At 43.3% G+C, this 15,107-nt stretch overlaps 1 protein-coding gene across 1 annotated transcript in view; it reads right to left on the bottom strand.

Moving 5' to 3' along the window:
• AK5 (adenylate kinase 5) overlaps positions 1–15,107 on the bottom strand; it is a 110,636-nt gene that overhangs the window by 12,444 nt on the left and 83,085 nt on the right. The window contains exons 8-9 of the mRNA XM_066625457.1: positions 13,408–13,450; positions 10,977–11,018 (exon numbers count right to left, since the gene is read on the bottom strand). Coding sequence (XP_066481554.1) covers positions 10,977–11,018; positions 13,408–13,450 — 85 coding nt within the window. The remainder of the gene's footprint in view (positions 1–10,976; positions 11,019–13,407; positions 13,451–15,107) is intronic.

Here is a 15,107-nt window from a genome sequence, read left to right on the forward strand (position 1 = left end):
GCACTCTCCCCATTGGGCTATAGGAAAGCCTATTATTAAAGTGTTCAGAACTATATAAGGTCTTCAGCCCAGCTGGTGGCTATCAGTGCCTCAAGTATTAGTTCCAAACACTTTGAGCCTAAGAGCTCTGGTGGCTCAATGGCTAAACTGCAGGTCTGTGGAGCCAGAGGCTAGGGGTTCAAATCCCAGTGAGGAATAATTTTTTTTTTTTTAAGGTGAGAAGGTGCTCCATGGCTGCAAAATATAAAGGTTGGTTGCTAGTTGCCAAAAGGGGGGCCAGTTGAGGTTGCAAAACTCCTCAAAGTTCAGTCCCAGGCAGGCTTTTCTGAACTTTTTTTTTTTTAAAGTCCCAGGTAGGACTTAACCCACAGCCTCCAGCAGGGGGCTCACTCCAGGAGCTTAACTGGGTTAAATCCTAACTGGAACTTAAAAAAAAAAAAGTTCAAAAAAGAGCCTGCCTGGGACTGAACTTTGAGGAGTTTTGCAACCTCAACTGGCCCCCCTTATGGCAACTAGCAACCAACCTTTATATTTTGCATCCATGGAGCACCTTCCCACCTAAAAAAAATTATTCCTCATAGGGATTTGAACCCCAAGCCTCTGGCTCCACAGACCTGCAGTTTAGCCATTGAGCCACCAGAGCTCTTAGGCTCAAAGTGTTTGGAACTAACACTTGAGGCACCGATGGCCACCAGCTGGGCTGAAGACCTTATATATTTGTTCTGAACACTTTAACTACTGTATAGGCTTTCCTATAGCCCAATGGAGATAGTTTCCTATAGCCCAATGGAGCACCTCCCCACCTAAAAAAAATGGGGTGTTTCACTCCAGCTGTGGCAGGAGTGCTCTTGCTATCAGGGAGCTCACACAGGATGGACGTGTGTGTGTGTGTGTGTGTGTGTGTGTGTGTGTGTGTGTGTGTGTGTGTGCGTGCGCATGTATCAAAAATTGTTTATAAATAAATAAATAAATAAATAAATAAAAAGTTGTGAGTTCCTGCACCTATTTTTTTTTTTTTTTTTTTTTTTTACAAAAAAAGCACTGGATATCACATTCTGGCCTCCGGTTTCCTCCCTCACAAGCTGACAAGCAGCTCCTTCACCTCTCACATGGAGGGCAGCCAAGACACTTCTTCGCTCACATCAAAGAGCAGGTGGAATAACTCGGCTCAGCTTGTCAGCTGCTTCAAGGTCTCACCATTCATGGCGCCAGTGGCCTCGAACTGGCGACCTGCAGATGTTATCTTCAGGCAAATGGAGGCTCGACCCTCTAGACCAGACCTCCTGCCCTCCTACTTAACACATTTCCCAGTACAAAGTACCCAGAAAGCCTCTGGGTACAGAATGGACTGATGCAGTTAATCTTTAAGCATTCGAGACTGCAATCCTATGCACATTTATCTGGAAAAGGAGAAGAATGAGGGTGGGGAGAATGCCGGATGGGGTGGAACTGACAGTGATTGCACATGCCACATCCTATCCCTTCTGTCAGGTGTCTCTGAGTGGGAAGCTTACTGAGGAATAAGGGAAAATAATTCCCCCTTCTTCAAAGCTTCACAATCATCCCTTAACCCCCCGTTCCCCGGATACAGCAAACTTCTTTTTGGAGCAGCTGCACCAGTTGTGGGAGTGGGGGGAGGCTAGGATTGGGCCTTCATTCCCAGATAAATATGCACAGGATTGCAGCCTTTGCAAACCTCTTGTTGAAAAGCAGTATAAAAATATTCTTAATAATTAAATTCCATGTGCTCAGTCTCAAAGGCCATCATCACATTTTTTTAAAAAATCCCAGACTGCTATAATATTCGCTAAAGGTTTGTACTTGGGCATTGAATCCAAGGCATTTTTTAAAAGCCTAGAAATTATATAATTCATCCCCACTGTTTCAGGTGCAACAGTCCTGTACTCAAAACCAAAAACTACTATACCTAAAACTAGTCATGAGAACAAAATGGAATGGCTATCAATCACTCATTTAATAAAAGTGTCACTGGAGCATTGATGTAAGCAGATGTAGTCCTAATTGTTTATCACTTTGTAAGGGATAAGACCCAATCTAACCAATGCTATGGAAAGGAAGATAAGCAGAGCCTGTAGATCTTTCCATTCCAAAGTCTAAATTCCAGTTATCCATAGATCAGGTCCGCAGGGCTCCCCACACATGCCACCCCCCAGCATGTGCCCTCTGGAACTCCCCTCACTTCCGGAGGGTAGCGTCTATTCGCCCATATCTGCAGTTTTACTTAACTGCAGGTGATTCCAGAACCTCCGTGGATATGGGGGCACACCTGTATCTATCATTTGCAAGCAACTACACTATTTTGAAAGAGGAGTAATGAGTGGATCTAAAATGCATCTAAAACAGCACTGAATCAATTTTATATGAACTTTTAAATCTCTTCTTAATCACTCAGAACATCTGAGACCAAGTGGGATACAAATCTACATACGTCAACATTTGTATTCCCTCACTGTTTAAAGGAGTACCACCAAACAAGACTGAGGCCCAAACCAAACATGCAGCTATTTCATGGGAAAATACATCTCAGTGCACTAAGCAAGACCAATGGAGCTTACTTTTCATCGGTTTCGTGGGAATAAGTTATAATAATGGTCTCAAAATGTGTAGGTTTTCCATTTTAGAGATTTGATATTGTGTAATGTCATGCTTGTTTATCTTTTTTTTCTATTGTATGTGTATATTTGTAATACATGTTTTATTGTTGTTATATCTGTTATTGCGCTTTATAATGAACAAAAACAAGGGCTTAGTTGGTTACTGCTTGCATATCTATGTAGCTTCCATCAGTAAAACAAACAAACAAACAAAAAAACCCTGAAAGCAGCTTGAAATATCTTTAGGGGGCCAGGACTCTTGCAATCCTGGGAGTTTGTTACATAATTAAACATAATATTTACATAGCATGTTCTGTGTGTGCCAAGTGCTTTACATATGTTATCCTGGTGTTGTCCTTACAACAACCCTGTGAGAAGCATTATTCCTATATTGTAGCTTGTTAAATGCAACCTAATGGGTTCAGGCAGAAGCAAGCTTTGCATGCAGTGACTAAGGGCCCAATCCTATCCAATTTTCCAGTGCCGGTGCAACTGTGCTAATGGGCTATGCACTACATCTTGTAATGGGGCAGCAGTCACAGAGGCCTCCTTAAGGTATGGGAACATTTGTAGTTGCACCAGGGCTAGAAAATTGGATAGGATTGGGCCCATAGTTGGCCCTCCATAAAAAAAAAAAAAAAAAGTCCAGACTAAACCCAGTCTTGTGCTTTAAACCCAAGCTACCCTTCCAGATATATGCATAAAATCAATAAAGCAAACAGGAAAATGTGCTTGGGAGAAGGGGGAGAATTACCCGTACTGCAAACAGGGACAGCTTTCCTGTAGCTTGGTTTACTAGGTGATGATCTATTTATTCATCACCCATCTGTGCTAGAAATCTGACTCCCTTTTCATATGAGAAAAGAAGAAATTACAGTGAATACATCCCCACAGTGCAGAGCGCTCAGGACTGATTTCGCTAATAACATAATCTTGTGCTTTAGGCATCCAGAAGGAAGCAATGGGCTGGTGGTTGTCTTCTTTGGTATATTAACAGGTCCTTCAGCTAGTTACTATTGAAACTAGTTAATTGAAACTAGTTGGACCTGTTAATACACCAGAGAAAACCCCATGTCAATTGATAGGTCATATTATCAGTTGTCTTTAAAAAGAGTATGTTGCAGATGAATAGGCCTTTATTGCTCCCATTATGACATTTTTACAGGAATCTAATGGTTTTAAGTTTGATGGCACTGAGAAATACAGAGTGCTTTATGTACAGAATACATACAAGGTTATGGTCCAACCAGGTGTGACTAAGGGACCAAATTGGAAGCAAATTAAGTTCCCCATATGAGGTTGTTTTGTTTGGAAATTCATGGCTTGCAGTTCATTTTGTGTCTATGGATGGGTGGTGGGGAGGGAAAGAAGGGGAGGAGGCAGAGCTGGCTTCACTGGGTCGACATCCTGTAACTATTCTTCGTACAGGCAATCCTAACTTGTGCTGGAACAGGCAGGTCAGGAGGCCTGCGCTGTATCCACCATAAGATTGGGACCAGAATCGGCTCAGCCAGAGGCAAGGGGAAACTCTTCTCCTTACCCCTGGGTAAGTCACCACACCCTCACAGGGTCTCCTCTGATTTGTGCCACCTCAGGAGGTGACACAAGTCAGAGGAGAATGGAGCAACTTGGAGTCGCTCTGTGCTACTCAGGGCATGGGGTTGGGATCCAGCATAACTGCTGGGTCCCAGCCCCACATCCCCGCATCCCGCTCCCCACCCACCTGTCCCCTGGAACACTCTCTGCCCATCCTCCCCCTGTCCTAGAACGCCCCCTCCCCACCATCCCTAGACCCCTGCATCGGCTGAGCTTGGCCGGCACAGTCTTCCCTCTCTGTGTCAGTGCGGAGGCTGGATGCAGCGTCCATTGGCCAGTGTGTGTCTCTGTGCTGGCCCAGCTGACACAAGAGGAAATGCAAATGTGCTTTACTATGTTTGCGACCGTCCTGGGCCGGCACAAGGGACTTGCACCAGTCGAACTAGTAGTTAATTGTGCCCTTAATATTTGTCCTTTTAATATTTGTGCTCTTAATATTTGTCCCAAAGGATCTCCTCTATGGAGAACTCGTGTAAGGAAAGCGCCCTACAGGTAGACCACAGCTGCGATACAAGGACATCTGCAAGAGGGAACTGAAGGCCTTAGGAATGGACCTCAACAAGTGGGAAACCCTGGCCTCTGAGCGGCCCGCTTGGAGGCAGGCTGTGCAGCATGGCCTTTCCCAGTTTGAAGAGACACTTGGCCAACAGACTGAGGCAAAGAGGCAAAGAAGGAAGGCCCATAGCCAGGGAGACAGACCAGGGACAGACTGCACTTGCTCCCGGTGTGGAAGGGATTGTCACTCCTGGATTGGCCTTTTCAGCCACACTAGACGCTGTGCCAGAACCACCTTTCAGAGCGCGATACCATAGTCTTTCGAGACTGAAGGTTGCCAATACTAATACTAATATTTGTCCTAAGCTGCTTTGGTTGCCATTTTAGAAAAGTGGGATTTTTAAATAAATGTTGATGTGGTTTTGTCAGGTGTATTGTGGTGAAACTTCTTGTGGTGAACAGGCTTGTTTTCAGAAAACACCTATCTCAAAACAGCCTGTTCCCTCAAACAAAAAGCCAACCTTGACCTACAGCCCATTTCAAGTGGTTCCCAATGATTTACGGCCCAATCCTATGCCTGCCTACTCAGAAGTAAGTCCCATTAGAGTCAATGAGGCTTACTCCCAGGTAAGCAGGGATAGGATTGGGCTGTTAGTTGATTTTAAAGCTTTCTGAGAATTACTTTGATCTGGCCTTAAATAATCTTCCCTTTGATCCATGCACATATGAATTAGATGAATTTCTCCCCGAAAACATACTTGTTTAAAAATTAACAACTGAGATACTTTTGATCATCCAGATAAAACATTCCCACACACAGAGCAACTGAATGTGCTTTCATTTTCATGACTGATGTGAATTATAAGTAGCCTAAGAAAATGATACATGCTGTTCTTGGCCACTGCCATATTTTATTTTACTTTGTTGTTTCAATATCTTCTTGCATTAATCTCCTAACTCATCATTCTCCCTTTCTGCTATTTATAAGGTGAATATTCTATCTACAGAAGCATTGGGTACCAAAACAGGGGAGGCAAATGGCTGGAAGGAGTCCCAAAAAATGGAAAAGACTCCAAAATATATAGGAAAATAATAAATTTTTTAAAAGCCCTGCTCCCTCAAAACTGGCAGGACAAAAAGAAACTGGCAGGACAGACAGACCCCTAGTGTGTGTTTTAATTCCAATCTGTCCCCAAGATCCTTTGGGCTGAAGGAGGGGCTGTATTTCACAGTTTAAAAAGTTGTAAGAAGATGAACCGACCTCTAAGAAAGGGAATTCTCATGAATTCATTCCTCAAGCCTAGTGTCCCTTAAGGCACTTCAAACTATAAAGGAAAATGGTTCCTTCATGGTTTAAACCACATGTTCCGAAAGTGTATGTCACAACGCCCCATGGTATCCTGGGGTACTCAGCAGGGCATTGTGGGATACGTGTCGCCCAGCAGTGGGGCCTGCAATGTAACCCTACAAACAGCAGCAGGGGGCTTGGCTTGTCTGGCAATGGGTACAAACTGCAAGAGGAGATTTCGATTAGACGTCAGGAAAAAATTCCTGACGGTCAGGGTGGTTTGGCAGTGGAACAGATTGCCGAGAGAAGTGGTGAACGCTCCCTCACTAGAGATATTCAGGCAGAGGCTCGACAAGCACCTGTTGGAGATGCTCAGAGGATTTCCTACCGAAGGCAGGGGGTTGGACTAGATCACCTATTAGGCCCCTTCCAACTTTATAATTCTATGATTTGGTGATCTCCTGTGTTCGATTTTCGCACGCTTGAAAAAGTCTCTTGCCACCCTGAGCCTCTTACCACTGTTTGTAGGGTTATGCCTGGCCTTCCAACCCAGAAGTGATGACGATGTCACCACACAATCACGTAGTGCATCATCACCACTTCCTTCCAGGTGCTGGGGCATCATGACAAAGGTATTTTGGGAAGTAGAGGTTTAAACAAAATGAAGCAGCATACATTTCATTATGGCTAAACAGAATCTATGGAAGTGTATCCTATTTACACCTACAGTTTGTAATGTATGGGTATTGTACTGTACTGTACGAGGCCAGGAAGTATGGGTATGGCTTGAAAAGGGAGGGAAATAGGAATAAAGATGCCCTTCCAGGTCCTTGCTATCCTTCCTTTGAGGTGGGATTAACAAAGACATTGTAGGGCAAAATATACAAGCAAATTCCTCACCACTAGGGTTATTACCTTATTTTTTGCTATTTGACCTTTATGTTTTTCTTTCTGAATTAGAACTGCAGAATAATTGCCTAATTAATTTGGCTCTTGGACTGCATTTTCAGTTAATTACTGCCAAATCTGTTATGCTTTTAATCAGCCCATTCTCCCACTACAGGAAAAAATATATATAGAAAAAATAACTGTTAGTTGCTTCATTATTAAATATATCTGTAGCAGCAGCATCTTATGAAATCAGTAATTCAGTTATTATAGCCTCAGCTAAAATACATCTTTAAAACCTTCATTGTAATTATATTATAATTTTTTCCTTGTTGTTAAGATGGAAGGACATGAAATAAAATATTCATTTAATGTATGTTCCTACTGTGAACTTCTGTGCAGCGAGTGAAATAAAAATTCACTGGATCAGCGAGGACAAAGTGTGAGGATTTTCTGGAATGTCTTATTTTTTGTGCATCAATCAAAATTATAGGAGTAGTAGTTCCCTTAAGACTTCTGGGGGTGGGTCTGCTCTGATGGAAGTGAACCTGTTTGAGCAAGTCCTAGGAGAGGGGGGGGGTAAAGAGGGTAATTTGTACCCGGGCTCAAGGTCAGAAAGAGGACCCAGGAGCCAAAGGAAGGGGCCCAGAAAGTTCCTGGGACCTGACATTTTCCTATCTTACCTAAACTAACTGCCAGCGCATAATGCTGGGGCACAATCATGTACATGCAGTGTTAACTGCTACTGCAAGCCATACACACCAAGCCCAGGAAAGCATCCATGACCCAAATCTGGGAAGAAACTGGCCTGCTATAGTAGCTCTTTGGTTTGTGGATCCAGTAACCATGAAGGAGTGTATAGAAGCTCAGGGACACAGCTGTGGGGCTACAGCTGCTGCAGGAGTTCATTTTGAGCCATTTTAATGTGAGCCTAAATACAATAAAATGCTAATATTCTGTAATCCATTTTCTATATTTCAAAAATTTCAGAGAGACTTAGGAGTGTGTTTGGTTTTCCATATTACTTTATCTAGCTGCTAATGCCGTATAGTTGGGTAGACCTGGACTCTGCATCAAGAAGCCTAGTAGACCTGAGCTCCAAAGACTATGGTGGCTGCCAGTACCCTCCCCCATCCGATCCCCCCCCCCCCGTTCTGCCTGCCCCCATTGCCCCACTTCCTTTTTGGAAAGGGGCTCAGAAGAAACTTTGTTCCCCAGGCTAAAATGCCTCTCATAGGCCCTGTGTTTGAGTACTGCCACCATATGTGGATCTGCCCTGATGGATTGACTGGGCAGGGAGCAGCTACCATTTTAATTTCCCACAATATACTTACACTGCTATGTCAATCAGGGAGAATCAAAATGGTGGCATACTGGCACAGAGAAGAGCTCTGGGAAGGAGGCAGTACAGAGAGATGGCACTGCAGGCAACAGTGTGCCCCCTGCATTTGGGCACCCTCAGGATGTATATCCTCCTGGAATGCACAACCACAGTGTGCTCTCAGGATGTGCACCCTCAGCGTATGTCCGATAGTCCCATGTGTTGACACCCAGCTTACATGTGTTAGTCAGATATAGAGTTCCAATGAAATCTTTTACTTTGTCCTATTCTGAAAACGTGTTGCAAATGTATGACAACTGTTCTGCTGCATAACCCAAAGCTGCAGGTATTCTCAAAAGACTGCACACTCCCCTTTGTGATAAGTTGTCAATTGCCATAGCAACTTCCCATCTCTGTATGCATTATGGAATTGTGACAACCATTACCTACAGAACATTTAGCTACAGAACAAGATTGAGAAAGCAACAATGCCCTTTTGGGTATAATGCACACAGGTTCAGGATGAGAACAAAGGCTCAACAGGGGTCTCAGACAGAAGGCCCACAGGCTGGATGAGCTCCTCAGAAGTTCTTTCTCTGGCACCTATTATAACTGGGCTCTCTCAGAGCTGCCCTTTCAGCAGTGCCACTCCAGCTGAGACTGAGGGAGGGAGAGATGGAAGGAGGCCTCAGAAGGCGAAGGTAGTATGAGGGAAGGGGCAGACCAAGAGGGCTGAGAGAGGGAGATACTGCAAAAATGCTAGCAGAGCCAAATTATCACATGGGCTGCCCTCAAACAGTGTCACTTCTGCCAAGGCATCACTTCACAGACCACCTCTCAGTTGCTGAGCTGCAAAGTGACACTGTGGCAGAAGTGGCACTGATGAAAGGGTGACCCATGTGATAATTGGGCTCTCTCATATCTTGAAACTATTGTTAAGATTCCAAATTTTCTCTTCTGTCATTTGCAGCTAAAGAGTTTCTATGTGAGAACAAAGTGCTTATTTCAGAACATCAATCATCTGCTTGATGACATCACTTCCTGCTTCATGATGTCACTCCTGCTCTACATCTTGCAGTTGCCAACCAAAGTTGGTCCATCTCCTACTACATTTTTCCTGTCAGGGCTCTACTGTTTTACACTTTCAGGTCTAACACATGACGCCTGAAGCATTAAGTGATGGTTTGCAATTCTGAATGAACTATCTCAGATCAAGCACCAAACAGGAAATTATGATCAGGAGTGTAGTCAATTGGGGAGTGGAGAGAAGCACAGCTTTGGGAGCAGGAATAGTGTCATCAGTACTCAGGCACTCCCTTTGAAACATTTTTCAATAGGACCTTAGTTAAGAAGAAACATCAGGCACAACAGGAGGCAAACTGAGACATTTGCCTAGGGGATATCTTAATATTCAGGGCAGTATTTCTCAAACTGTGGCTCACAACCCGCTTGTGAGGTTGTGACCCAATTTTTGGTGGGTCCCAAACCTGCAGCAACCAGGAAGCTGCAGGGCAATATGGTGTGTGACCCAGAAGCTGCTTCTGGGTTGTGTTGGCCTGCAATCTGCATCACACAGTGCTGCAGCCTCCAAGACCCCACTGTGCCCACAGGACCAAGGTGGTGGACTGGGGGTGCAACTGGGTGGGGAAGATGAAAGAACAGGGGGAGGCAGTGGTAGGGGGGTGGATCTGGTGGCAATGTCATGCATCATATCCTTTCTCCTCCTTTTGGAAGCTCCCTTTCCTCTCCTTAGAAATATGTTATCTAATTAGGTGGCATATAACCAAGGATACCCATGGGTGACCCCCGCCTCCGAACTTACTGGGAGGTAAATATACATATTTTATACTTATCTCCCATTTATCTTTGGATTGTATCCCATCATCCCCATCCTATCCCATACCCCCGTCCCCCTGCTAAATGCAGCACATGCCTTTTTGGCATGGCTACATCAGCAGTGAAGCATGGAAGGATAGGATTGCGTCCTTATCCTCCAAGTATGTGACTCTGCATATATACAACATTTGCCCAGAGTCAGCACAATTAGTCCTAAACAGGGGACACAATCCAACAAAGAGGTATGCTTAAACCCACTGCAATCCTTAGGTTTAAGCACACTACTCACCGCCCAAATTATCTACATATCTGTAGGTAAGTATCCCTCTTATAAGTAACATCTCACTAGAAGAATGCCTTCTATCATGTTATATATATTTATTAATTTAAAATATTTCAATCCTGCTTTTCATCCCATATAGTGTGCGGCCAAGCAGCTAGCAACAATAATTTAAAATGCAGTAAGTACAGTGAAAATCACAAAAGCTAAAAGTAACAGATTATAAATGCAGTAAAAAAGCAGCAATACAACAAAACAGTAAAAATATGGAAGGGCCCAATCCTATCCAATTATCCAGCACCGGTGCAGCCACAATGCAGCCCCAAAGTAAGGGAACAAATGTTCCCATACCTTAAGGAGGCCTCTGTGACTGCTGCCCCACCACAAGATGCAGTGCATGCCCCATTGACACAGCCCTGGAAAATTGGATAGGATTGGGCCCTAAAACAGCAGCAGATAATCCTATTTCCAGTTACGTATCTAGAAAAACCCATGGTTGTTTGAAGGACATGCATGCCGTCGTTACATAATTTTGAGGAAGCTGTAAGGAGAAATTTTTTTACATAAACTGACAACCATCATGCATCATTTCACTGTGACAAAACATGAGTGTACCAGCTGCCTTTAAGATAATTGGTAGCTGACATTTCTACTTACCTAGCACAAAAATAATGTTTTTCTTCAGATCTTCTGTAAAATCTAAATTAAATTCAAAAAGATTATTTGAAATAATTGCTCGTAATAAACTTCACCACTCACACAAATGACACCACTCACACACAGGACTCCTCTATAATTAGGCTGGTCATGCTTTTAATCTGTTTTTGCAGTTGAAACATTCTTAGCATGAAAGAGCAGTTCATGGGCATGTTACCTGCCCAGTTTCATAACTGCTACTGTAGCTGGGATAAAAATATATTTCATGAGATCACTATTTTTTATATGTGCTCCAAATACAAAAATTAAAAAAAAAATCCTTAATCTATACAACAAAGTGTTCTTGGGCTAAAATAAGTCTGCATCATGTGTCACAATTATTTTTTTTCTTGCTATTACAAAATCACTTAAATTAAGTTCATATACAGTATTAAGATCTTTAAAATATTGCTTTTCCCAAAACGTCAGTCTGAAATCTATGCCTCATTACAGTCAATAGCTTTAATCCAGAAAAAATTGAGGGGTTTTGCCTCATACTCAGCAAGGTCTCATGCTCTGGAAGAAAAGCTCCTCCCCACCTCCAGCAAAGCTGCAGTCACAGTCATTTCAAGGAAAAGGAATGTGTGAACCTGTGCATCCATGGAGAGAGCTCTAGCACCGACTAGCCTTGGTGAATAAAATGAAGCCACAATTTTACATAGGCAACCTGAACCAATGCGGCCCCAGCTCTGGGTTTCATAAAGCATGTTTGTGGCACCCAAAGAGTAACCTGTACCAGTAGGGAGGCCTATGCCACCCTGTTGATGCCTCCTTTGGACCCCAGAAGCCTGCAGAGCTAAGTTAAACACCAAGCAGTGTGGGGATGGTGGCAGGAGAGTGGAACAGGGGGTGAGACTGGTGGAGGTCTCCTCCGTCAAATCCTATCGCCCCTCCCGGACTTGAAAGCCTGATATGGGGTTTCTTGAGTCTGCACCAGCTAAATAGTCCCATTGAGCAGGATGGGGCTTTTCTTGGGGTAAGGGGAGAAATGTCCCCTTACTCCAAGCAGACATCCAGCTTTCTGAAATCCAGCTTAGGATGCAGAGGCTGCTGTCTGGCACCAGTCCTCCTGTGCTGGATAGGATTGGATCTTAAGTCTCTTTAACCAGATTAGGCAATCTTTTTAGGCAGTAATTTATGCATATTTTTATTTCTCCATCATTGGTATTTTGAACTCCATTTATGTTAGGTACTTGACACTGTATAGCTGAGCTGGTTAGCAAAGTGTTAGCATTATTCTGGTCATTCATGGAGCACATGAAGGAATTCTAGCACTGCAGCACTATGAAATAAGGATGCACTCTATGTGTGACCAGGCTTCACTATGAGAATTCCATTAGATTCCTCTCTTAGGGCCCAATTCTATATGACACCAGCCTGTGCGATGCAGCAGCACCGACGGAGTGTGCACTGCATGCTATGGGGGGGAAAATGACCATATGGCCCTGGAGAAGTAAGCAAAAATCTTAGTTTCTTTCTGTTTTTTTTTACTTTTACCTCCTCATAAATCATCTGGCCTCCAATGTGTCTTTTTGGACCTATACCAGCCCTTTTGCTGGCATAAGTCCAAGGAGATTCCTAGGTGTGGGTCTGGGCCAGGAAGGAGGGATAGAATCTTGGCTTGTGCCACTGCTGCTGAGATCCTCCCATTCCCACGCCCTGTTTGTCCCCACACCAACCCGCCCGCCCCCCCACGATCCTCCCTCAATCTACTCCATTGACTTACTGGCAGCAGTGCAGAACAAAGGAGGTTCAGTGGGCTCCAGCCGTTTGTCCTGGTGGCTGCGGCCTGCAGAATGGTGGAATGATTTTCACACCATCATTCCAGGACTTATGTACGTAGATGGATCACAAAATCCATCAGCATAAGCCCCAGATAGGATTTGGCTGTTACAGTTAATCACATTATACCAAAGGTGTGGAAGCTGTAGCAGTCTCACTTGTTCCCATGGCACTGGGATAATGTCATCAGTTACAAACTATGTGCAAAGATTAGCTCATGCCACAATTCCTCGCCCTACTACAGTTTGCCTCTTTGGACTGGGATAATGCTAGCTTGAAGAGGAGCTCTAGCATGGATTCACACACATGCACATACCTACCACTGTCTTGACTCAGTGATGCAGTGGTTTGTTAAATGAGTGCAGGATGTCCAATGTACACATGCAGCTCCTTCACTAAGAAGGGCGGCAATACTCATGTTAATGAAAATACTAGATCCTTATCTACTAGCATTTTCTGATTTGTTTCCTCCACAGCTCTTCCACATTAGAGCTCATAAGGGTCTGAACTGGGTTGCATGGCAAGAAGTTTTAATTTACACATAAACAACAAGAGGATTCTCGAAATTATGTCTATTATGGTGGTGAATGCTCATGTTGGTAAAACTCACCTCCCACGTTTTCAGTTCCAGAAAGAGTTGATTGGTCAAATGCCTGTCAATTAAGCAATTGACATATTGGAAAGGTTAATTTCATAGCTTGTTCACAGTTCTTATCAATATTAAAGCTGACAGTATAAAACACTCTTGTAAGATTTTGTCCACCATTCTAACTCCATGAAATTGGACTGTCATTGAATTTTGAGGATGCTACCTGAGTACGCCTGACAAATGCTTTCAAATGAATTCTGACCAAATACTGTAGAACATGAATCTACTGTGTGCTGCGTGTCTCCAATTTTCAATCCCATGTGGACCAATGAAGTACAGATAATGGCTCTGAGGTAGCCAATGTGCATAACAATTAACCTTCCACACTACGTATAGAAAAAACCATTTCAAAGCAAACCATGATGTATGTGCTAACGTCTGTGTTTCTCAAACTGGGGGTCGGGTCCCACTAGGTGGGTCGCAAGCCAATTTCAGGTGGGTCCCCATTCATTTCAATATTTTATTTGCAATATATTAGACTTGATGCTACCATGGTATGTGACTGCATTTGGAGAAATGTTACAGACCTGTACTTTTAACAGGCTATTGTGTATATGATAGCAAATGGGACTTACTCCTGGGTAGGATCGGGTAGGATTACAGCCTAGAATTGTTAAAAATTTTCCTGCTTGATGATGTCACTTCTGGTCATGACATCACTTCCGGTGGGTCCTGACAGATCCTCATTCTAAAAAGTGGGTCCTGATGCTAACAGTGTGAGAACCACTGCGCTAACCAGTCATGTATTATGAAGGTGAAAGTTACATAATTCTTGGATGATATATGTATTAACTTCCCTTTGAGTGGAGTTCAGAGACTGACGTTCATCTCTAGGAACTCTAGGCATGATGTTCTCTCTTGACAACTGCAGCATGAAGGCAATTAATTTGGAAAAAAGCTGAAGACTTCTCAGAGATTTTCAGAAGCACAAGGCAAAGTTAAATGGGAGCTTCCTTGACGATAACATAATACTATATACCAGTCTGAAAATTGCATGTTTGCTGACATGCAATTATGCACTACATGAATATAAGACACTACCAAGGATAAGCAAGACAGTGAATGGTAGAAAAGCAGTATCTTAAAATTTCAAGAAAGGGGCAGCATCTTAGTATAATAAATAGAGCTTTTGTAAAATTTTCTTCTCATCCAAAGCATTGAATTCATTTCACTCCCACAGGAACTGGCTGTCAAAGATGAAAATGAAATTGCTAACCATGTTCTACTGCATGAACAGAATACAATGTTTGCACCATGTTTGCATCAGTAATTATAATTTTCTTTCATGCCCTCACTGTTCAAAATGCATTTCAAAGTAATTTTTTTTAAATAACAGAAACCCCCTAAACTTAAAAAACAACAACAACATTTAGTCACCAGAGGCACCTGTAGAAAGGTTTGGGAAGTGTGGGGGCCCCCCTATTATGGCCATATAATGGTCATTAAAGTGTGAAGCCCAGGCGGCCGTCCCAGTTGCCCTACCTGGGAACAGCTCTGCCTGGAACACCACCTAGAAAGTAACCTAGTTTGAGGATCATGGAAGAAGTAGTTTCCTTCCTTGGAAGTTGCTTGATATGAATTTTTTTTTTAAACAGAGGTCCTACCTCCTCATCTCACTCTGTGATCACATAGACCCCACAGAGATGGTAGCAAGAGGGGAT

The sequence above is a fragment of the Tiliqua scincoides genome, chromosome 4, assembly GCF_035046505.1.
Source record: "Tiliqua scincoides isolate rTilSci1 chromosome 4, rTilSci1.hap2, whole genome shotgun sequence".
In the NCBI taxonomy this organism is placed as follows: Eukaryota; Metazoa; Chordata; class Lepidosauria; order Squamata; family Scincidae; genus Tiliqua; species Tiliqua scincoides.